Raw genomic sequence first — 8,633 nt, forward strand, 5'->3', positions numbered from 1 at the left:
CCTCTTTTATCATGAAAAGGTTGGGATGCAACGCCAGCAAAGACCTTGTTTCCTTCATCCTCCTTCTTGCACCGCGCCTCGGCGACGGCAAATACATCACCATTCATCTCAACAAGACTGGGAACACGAAGCGATACAACAGTTACATCACCCTCATCGGTGGTGCCCTTCCATTCAAGCTTTGGGTGAGCCTCTGGATTACTCTCCTGTGCCCTCAGCGGCCGCAGCTCCACTGCCACAGCACATCACGACGAGGAGGAGCAGCACCGCGGAAGTAAACACACGCCGGGACATGTTGGGCCTCTGCGGCTCACTCTCCCTTCCTTCCCTCCTCCTTCCGCTGGATCCGGTCACGCGGCGACGGTTGTGTGTGCGGGGTGCCTTGACTGCAGCAACACGTGAGAGCATATAAATATTTGTTTGTGTGGGCGGTGTGTGTGCTGTTGGTCCTTTCAGTGCCTTCGAATCTCACAGTAGCGATTCGCGCTTGGTCGTAAACTTCCTCCTTCGTGTGCGTGAAAAAGTAGAGAGAGAAAAAGACAACGACAGCGGCAAAAAGACAGTACAACAGCAGTACACACCGCCACCACTCACAGCGAAACACAAAATGACCATCCCCGCAGCCATTATTCTACAGCACCTCTCAAAAGCATAAAAAAATAATTTCAAAAAGTGAGCAGCCTCCCAATGGGGAACCGAAGGCCATGGCCCTGCAAACAAGACAAATGAGAAAGGGCCACGTGTGCAGTGAGGGAAACAAGAGTGGCACTGCAACGACACGGCTGCGTGACAACCCGTTGGGAGTATCGATGCAGACCGGAACATCACTTGCAGGAAGAGTTGCTTCTCCCGCTGAGCAGAGAGGAAAACGGCCTCAGCAACCCAATGATGAGGGGTCGCCTGCACCTCCTCGCGGCACCTGCAAGCTCGGCAGACACAAAGATGCAGGTGACGCTCTACTGCACGCATGGCGGCCGCTGCATCCTTCACTACGGCAACCGCATCCTGTCGCACCACACGCCGCAGCGGGTGCGCACAGTCTCCGTCTCCTTCCCTCCTGTCCCTCTCCCTGAGAACTCATCGGTGGCCGCGGCACACTCACCAACATGTCAGAAATCACCTGTTTTTCCTCCTCCCTCGCACTACGCACAGCAGCACCGCCAAACGCATGCCGCTCCTCCTTTCGCAGACTCTCCTCAGACAAGCCTCCAACCACATTCATCAACCCACAGGCACATAGTCCGTAAACATCACGCAGCCGCCCCGCATGATGGAGCCGCACACACCAACACGGCACCCCGCCACTCGGCGCAAGCAGTGGCTGGACACACAAAACTAATTGCCCCAGCAAACGCCAGCCCCCTCCAAGCAGTGAGGCATGACTCGTCGCTAACAATCAAACAACCAGCCCCTCGTCACTTCATTCCGCCATGCACGAGGTTTTGCCTGCCCCATGCATCATCCGTGACCCCCGGGCTCTCAATGAGCGAGAAAAACGTTATGCGCCCCTCGACTCAACGAGAAGCCCATTGACAATTCTCAGCCAGTCGTCGCCATGGCCTGTGCATAAGGAGCACCACGCCAAGAATGCAGAGGAGCTTATACGCAAACTCCCAACTCATTCCACGCCAATAAATGGTGTGGCATCATAAATATTTTCCACGACAAGGTTGGCTGGCGCTTCCCCGAGAGGCCTCCAATACACATCGCACGTGATCAGAGTAAAGAAAAAGTAACGCCCCCAATCCGGCTGCCATCCCGCGGTGGAGATCAAAGCACAACCCAAAAAGTGCCGCAAATCATTACATATTCCACACAAACCATCAGCAGCTTATGCGCCAAATGCAGAGCACGGAAGAAGAGCCATGCTCACTATCATACAACACACCGACACAGAGAGGGTTGGGGAAAGCAGCACCCAAGCAACCTCAGTCAACGACAGAAGAGCTCGTGGGTGCAGCACCCAAAGCCATCCTCTGTGAATGGGAATGATAATAACACCAAACAACGCGAAGCACCAGTCGGGCGCCACATGTGGGCCACAGACACCCACCCACCCACCCATTCACTCTTCCTCCTCCCAATGGCGTGGCCCTCCTTCACCTCCACAAACACGTTTACCTCTTAGTTATGTGTGCCTCTAACGCAGGCACTCAAGATGAGTTTCGGTAATCCAGCATTCAACACCTATGAAAAAAGAGAGGATAGGCTCGCAGAGACCACACGGCTCCTCAACGTACCCTCAAACCCTCCTCACGACTCTTTAATGCGATGGAGAGGAATACAGGCGGCTCTCGTGTCACAGAGGGCGGCCAATGGGAGCGCTGTCCACATGAGGAAAACGCCAAGAATTAAAACAGAGGGGTGGGAGAAAAACTCACAAAAGCCATCACCTGCCACGCCTGACATGCGCCGTCTCATTTTTGCAACGGTGAACCAATGACGCTGTTGCCGCGGTGCCTGCCCGTGCGTGCACCTCACACTCGGGGCAATGGGCTCCTCAAAGAACATCCTGCCGAGGGCATACAGCTGGCCGTGCAAACAATCCCGAGTCCTGCCAACGTTCCAGCAGCTGCTTTTTTGGGCGAGGTGTCGCTCTTTTTTTTCCTTGTCACCCGTGTGCCGTCCTCGTATGGAATGAAAATGCCCTCCACGATTGTTTTCATCAAGCGCCTCCAAAAAATGAAAATAATATTCACCTGATCCGCTGGCCAAATCCTGCAGTTTATCGATAATAGAAACCAAAACAAGATGGGAATAACAATAATAAAAAAGGGATAAATGGAATAAAAGTATGGGATTCATAATATCCTCAATGAGTGTTTACACCAAGTAAGTGCACACACATACATCATTTATATTTATATATATATACGTATCATCCGTCAGCGACAATCGTAGCCCGCTCACTCTGTTCGGATGGAGTACAATATATTTATTTATTTATTTATTTATATGTACGTATTTATCGCTTACCAAGTGGCAGACCCTGGGCTCCGCCAGCCACAAGGCCCCGCCGCGAGGTGGGACTCAAAAAGAGGGGGTGGTGGGAAAATAAGAAATAAAAAGTAAAGAAAAATCCGTCTTGTCGCTATCGGCTCCCTGGTTCCTTCAATCACCGCCTTCCAAAAATTCATAAGATGGAAAAGAATCGTGGAGAAACATCTCCACTTTATCAGGACATATTCATTTAGGTGACCAGCTTCCCCCGCGAACATCCTTTTCACAAGATCCCAATAAAGAAAAAGATATATTTCTGTACTACTTCTTGCTACCGCATAAATTCTTTTGGAAGACCGCGATGAAAGCAAGCAAAGGAACTGAGAACGTCAAGAATAATGTTTTTATTTTTTATTTTTACCATCCCAGTAACCTCCTTTTGGATTCCCACCCTTGCGGCGGGGTCTTGTGGCTGGAGAGGCCAAAGTCTGCCACTTCGTAAGCTATAAACATATGTATGTATATGTATCCAATCCGAATAGAGCGTTCGACATGTCACGAACGTGGGACCAACAGAATACATAAATATAAATATATGCGGAGCAAATGACGAAGATTTGGCGGGCCCACTGCCTCTCCACTTACTCACACTTCCTTCCCGTCGTATTTTATTCCGTTGGGATAATTGAGGATCCGTCAAGCAGCCCAGCCGAATATTCCATCCTTTCGCTTTCCTGTTTGCGTGTGTGCCACATGCATGGTTTGATTCAAGTGACAGTGGCGCCTCCACGCAATCAAACTCTTCTGTTGCCGCATTTGCGGCGCCAATGAGTTTTGGGCAACCAAAGGACACACACACACACACACGGCCGCAACAAAAGGGGCGGGGCGCATCCAAGTCCACGGCACCGTCCTTCTCTTCCTCGACGGAATAGCACTGCGCCTCACAGCAGGTCGTGGTGGGTGGCGTCCCACACTCAAGAGTAAGGCACGGCGCACACCATCCGCTCCACTCCGAGTGCGCTCAGCAGGCCGGCGCACAGTCACCCTCGTGCCATCGCAGAGGGGTGCACAAGCAATCGTCGTCGCGGACCATCGGTGCCTCTAGCAGAAAGGAAAGAGAAGAAATGGGGAAATGCCAGCAGCACAACCAGCAGAGGGACACTCAACGGGACACGGAGAAGCAAACTAACAGTGAACACGGCACAAACGGAAAACAGCCGCAGGAAATTACCAAAAACAGAAAAGGAAACAAAAAAGAAAGAATGAGAATCCCGCAAGACTCCCGGAAAACAATAAAGAAAAAAGAAAAAAGAAAAAAGAAAAAAAATTGATTCGGCAGGAATTTCATGTGCCATGCGGCTCAAGACGATCGGGTGCGTGCATATATATTACCTGCACAGACGAAGAATGGAATAATAATAATAATATCGCATTCTTCCACTAGCCCACACAACATTATTCGCATTTCATGCGGCATCCGGCCTTTTCTTCCAATCCTCGTTCGTGCAGTCCGTGGGAAGCACAGCCGCAGGGCCGGCACCGCGTGTGGGTGACGAAGCAAATTAAAAAAAAAAAAAGGAAAACACACATACTGTACTAGCCGTCCCCGCAAGGACATGCACGACTAGTCCCAATCACCGCACAGCAGCACAGACAAGGGCGATGAAGAGCAGCAGCAGGGGCGTGCGCACCCACACAGTGGTGACATCGCTGCCGTCCGGACCGACAAAATTCTGCAACAAAGCGGCGATATTTTCTGTACTTTCGTTTGCACTTTCGTCTCTGGTCGGTTGGAGCGGATTCGTGCCGGTAACGGTGCTGGTGCCTTCGCCATTGGCGTCGGATTCGCTGTCACCCTCATTACTGTTGTGGGAAGCTTCATTGGCTGCGCCGTCGCCGGATGGAGAAGAGGACGGCCGTCCGGAAGCTTCGGGTGCCGATGCCACGTGTTCATTCGCGTCTGTAGACGTCAGCGGGCTGGCGGCGATGTTTTCGCTTGGTCTTTGAGCAGAGCCGCCTTCGTCTGTGTGCTCAGGCGACTCCTCCTCGACGGTGATGTTTTCGCTCAGCATTGGGGCAGGGCCGTCCTCGGCTGTTTGTTCAGGCAACTTCTTCTGCGGTGCCTCAGTTGCCTCCCTCGGCGGACTGACGACGCCGCTCTGTGCCTGGCCAACAACCGGCGTTGTCGGTGCAGCCGCCATAGCTGCCGGGGCCGCTTTTCCAGCCTGCGGTTGCGACTGAAGCTGTTGCGCGCCATCAGTGGCCTCCCGATCATTGTTTTGTGCCGTCGCCGAGCTGCTGCTACTTAAATTCCCGTACGTCGCAAATTCTATCTCGAACAAAAATTCTACCCAGTCACTGGGAGGACGGCAGAATTCTTCTGCTGTCCTTTTCGAATATTTGTAGAAGTCCCCACCGGCAACGCACACCCGTGCACGCTCATCATTGTCTTGATCGACTTCTCCAGGCTTCTTAGGGCACTTTTTCCATTCCTCCTCGCCTCGAAGACGCCAACTCAACTTACCGTCAGTCCCGGGACACGAAAAAGCCACAAACAAAAAGGTTTTTGCCGGCACAGCAGTCCCGCAGACGGACAAGCAGCAGCAGCAGCACAAGAGCGCGAGGATCAGCAGGTCGCACACCACGCGGCGCCGCAAAGTCACCATCATCATTCGTCGTAGAGTCGCTCGACTTTGTGAGACAATCTACACAGTGGGGCAAGGACAACGACAAAAAGAAGAGGGGGAGAGGAATACATGTGCCGCACTACAGGGACACACACACACACACACACAGACGGCCGTGAAGCAGAACCCAGCACCCCACACACACTCAAAAGGGGAAGGAGGAGAACAGTGTAGCCCCTAGGCTCCGGTGGATGTAACTGCAGTTCTGGGAACCGGGAATGGGTGCGCATTCCTCATGGAGGGCACGCACCCACAATGAGTTGCCGACCCCACAGGAGATATGCAAGCAGAAGTGATGGTGGGTGGGCGTTCGGTATGCGGCGTGTCTCACGGAAAAGGAGGAAGCAACACGAAGGACAAATAAAAATCCCACATTTGTCCAAGAGCGGAGCCACATTTCGTTGTCTGCCAGGCAAATGACATCGGATGCCTCGCTTAGCCGCATCCGCCAGACGCCCCGCAGCCCACGTCCATCGCGGAGAGAGCACGCAGCCCCTCAAGCTTCCCTCACCGGCACTGTCGTGCCAGCGCACGCATGTGAGTGACGCGCAAAGGTCCCACGAGCCCAACGGTGAGTCGATGCACCGCAGTTCCCAGAACAAACTGGGGCACCTCGCTCTCTGCCCTTCGCCGCGGAGCCACCCCCGCACACGCCACCACATCCGCCACACCGCCGCGAATCACCGTCCTCCCACAAGACTCTCGCAAATGCACAGCACGCACGCACCCTCTCCTTCCAACAATCAAAAAGAACGCAAAATCCAAAACTTCTGTGAAGAAAAAACAAAAGATGACACCATTGTCATGACAACAAACTGAAGTGACGACAACGAGTTGCGGCCGCAGAAGCCCGACCCCTCTTTCCCCAGCGCGTGGCTCCCCTCTCTCCCTCCCTCGCTTCTCACCCCATAGCCGCCATGAAGAAATCCTTCGCGGATCGCCTGCCGGAATTCGCCGGCACCCACGATTGAAGGCAATGGACAAAGTGACGGCGGAGCCGCAGTGCACTCATGTGCCGCGCAAGCGTGTCTCCCGCCACAAGGCTCTATCAGCACCCCCCGCGCCACCGTCCGCCTGCGCCGCCCTCACCGTCTTGTCACACCAGCAATCCAAGGCACCCTCCCGGAGAAGATGCTCCCGCAGTAGCGCGCCAACGCTGCCGTCCGTCAGCCGCACCGCGCAGTGATTCTCCCTGCAGACAGCACCGCAACTCGCTGAACGCGATGTGAACCTCCAGATCTCTAGTCTCAGCGTAGTCCCTCAGGGTGTCGAGGAAGCAGCGCAGTCCCACAATTTCATCCGCAAGGCAATGCCACTTGCCGCGCCAATGCCACGCCAATAAAAGACGATTGTACGCGAGTGGGTAGCGCTGCGCAATCGTCTGCTGCAGGCGCGCGGAGAACACGGAGCGGAGCAGCTCCACCGAGGACCCGGCGTGACGCGTTGCCATGAACTCCTGCATCACCTGCTGCGCCAGCGCTTCCTCCGTCATGGTTGGTCCGTCCGCGGGGGGCGGCGTCAAAAGGAACCGCGCCGGCGTTACACTATCGCGACTGGAAAATGCGGTTTGCCACAGGAAGAGCCCCCACGCCGCCTACCAAAACCAAAAAGGACCAATGGGGAAAAGGAAGAGATGGACACACAGGAAGAAGGGGGAGCAATGGCAAGGAAGAAACACACAGAGACACACATCCGCAGCAAAACCACAACGTGCATCCCTCCCATCCGCAGCAAAGACGCCCCTCCATTGGCCCACAAAAATACTACAACAACAACAACATCCAGTCGATACAAACGGTGAAGAAGAAGAAGGCAAGCCAAAAACACTCAAAAATGACACGTGAATACATGTATTTATCTATAAATAAATGTAGAATAAAAATACCTGGCAACATTTTCTTTGACGTGCGAACACCCCCCACCCATGCATTGCATGCTTGTCTCGTGCCATCGCTCAGTAATGCGAGTAATTCTTCTTGTTGTTGTTGTTGATTGTTTTCGCTTATTCTTTTTTTTTTTTATTGGGTTTTCTTCTTCTTTCCGCCACTTTTTTTTGCTACAAAAGAACACACACAGAAAAGATGGGAGAAAGAAAGGGACAGGGATTTCACTGAGAGTACTGTCGTATTCCTCCTCTTACCACGTTTCCTCAAAATCCCCGTTACCACCACCACCACCAAAACCATCATCCTCATCCTCATCACTACCGCCCCTCCCCTCTCCTTGTTTCTCACGCTATTGCTTAGAGCTCATGTATGCCAAATGTACGTCCTAAATATCTGAAGTCGGTGACACCTCCTCCCCCGCGTGCTTCGCGTACTGCCGCCTCCACTGCACGACTTGCTGCGCCTGTTCGTGCAGACCCGCTTTGAGGAATGAGCTGGAGAGTGACAGTGCCGTGGCGGCGTCTGGAACCCAATTACGATCGCGCAGAAGGTGGAGGGTCTCTACCGTCTTGTCAAACCGTCCCGCCCTGGCGTATCCCCGTGCAATGGCGTTCAGTGATGTGTAAGACAGGTCCGCGTTCATCGAATTGGCCTTCTCACGTAACTCATCCACGCGGCTCATGTCTCCAAGACGGCAGTAGTACGGAATAAGGGTAAGAACATCACTCGCGCTAAGAGTATTATTCTCATCCGTCTTCTTTAACTCCTCGACGCACTTTTCCATGTCGTCCGGGGCTGCGCAGCGGCAAAAGGCGTCAATGAAAGACCAAATGACTTTTCTAGTGAAGAGATGACGGGACGTGGGGGAAGTGACCTCTGTGTAGAGACGGTGCACTTCCTTTTTTAGCCTCGCCCGGCCGTAGGATGTGGCCATGATGCAGTATATGAGGTCATCCATGGGGATCCCCGATGACTTCCGCTGCTGCACAATTTCCTCCATCCGCTCAAATCGTCGCGCGCGACCGTAACCGTCCGCCAAGATATTGTGCGTGACAGCATTATTGGTGTAGCCTTTCTCCAGAAACTCGGCATGAAGTTTTTCCATTTTGGCAACATC

General features: G+C 53.3%; 3 protein-coding genes and 1 pseudogene across 3 annotated transcripts, besides 11 other annotated features; all 4 read right to left on the reverse strand.

The window, feature by feature from the left end:
• On the reverse strand, positions 1-408 carry Tc00.1047053509123.5 (annotated as a pseudogene; the record flags this gene model as incomplete).
• Positions 1-2,853: a sequence feature (heterozygous, Esmeraldo-like haplotype).
• Positions 2,854-2,874: a sequence feature (AT_rich).
• Positions 2,854-3,600: a sequence feature (haploid, Esmeraldo-like haplotype).
• Positions 2,933-2,955: a microsatellite.
• Positions 2,956-3,234: a mobile genetic element.
• Positions 3,231-3,458: a mobile genetic element.
• Positions 3,601-6,826: a sequence feature (areas not merged during assembly with more than two copies in the genome that could not be assigned to a particular haplotype).
• Positions 4,230-4,270: a microsatellite.
• On the reverse strand, positions 4,578-5,615 carry Tc00.1047053509123.10 (mucin-like glycoprotein, putative; the record flags this gene model as incomplete). The annotated part of the gene is made up of 1 exon (XM_800535.1): positions 4,578-5,615. The coding sequence occupies one exon, from the start codon at positions 5,613-5,615 to the stop codon at positions 4,578-4,580; it is 1,038 nt and encodes a 345-aa protein (XP_805628.1).
• Positions 5,718-5,738: a microsatellite.
• Positions 6,727-7,122, reverse strand: Tc00.1047053509123.20 (uncharacterized protein; the record flags this gene model as incomplete). The annotated part of the gene is made up of 1 exon (XM_800536.1): positions 6,727-7,122. The coding sequence occupies one exon, from the start codon at positions 7,120-7,122 to the stop codon at positions 6,727-6,729; it is 396 nt and encodes a 131-aa protein (XP_805629.1).
• Positions 6,827-8,633: a sequence feature (heterozygous, Esmeraldo-like haplotype).
• Positions 7,789-7,841: a microsatellite.
• Tc00.1047053509123.30 (hypothetical protein, conserved) lies at positions 7,902-8,633 on the reverse strand (the record flags this gene model as incomplete). The annotated part of the gene is made up of 1 exon (XM_800537.1): positions 7,902-8,633. A coding segment is annotated over one exon (732 nt), but the record flags the coding sequence as incomplete, so codon positions are not given.

The sequence above is a fragment of the Trypanosoma cruzi genome, genomic scaffold, assembly GCF_000209065.1.
Source record: "Trypanosoma cruzi strain CL Brener 1047053517155 genomic scaffold, whole genome shotgun sequence".
In the NCBI taxonomy this organism is placed as follows: Eukaryota; Euglenozoa; class Kinetoplastea; order Trypanosomatida; family Trypanosomatidae; genus Trypanosoma; species Trypanosoma cruzi.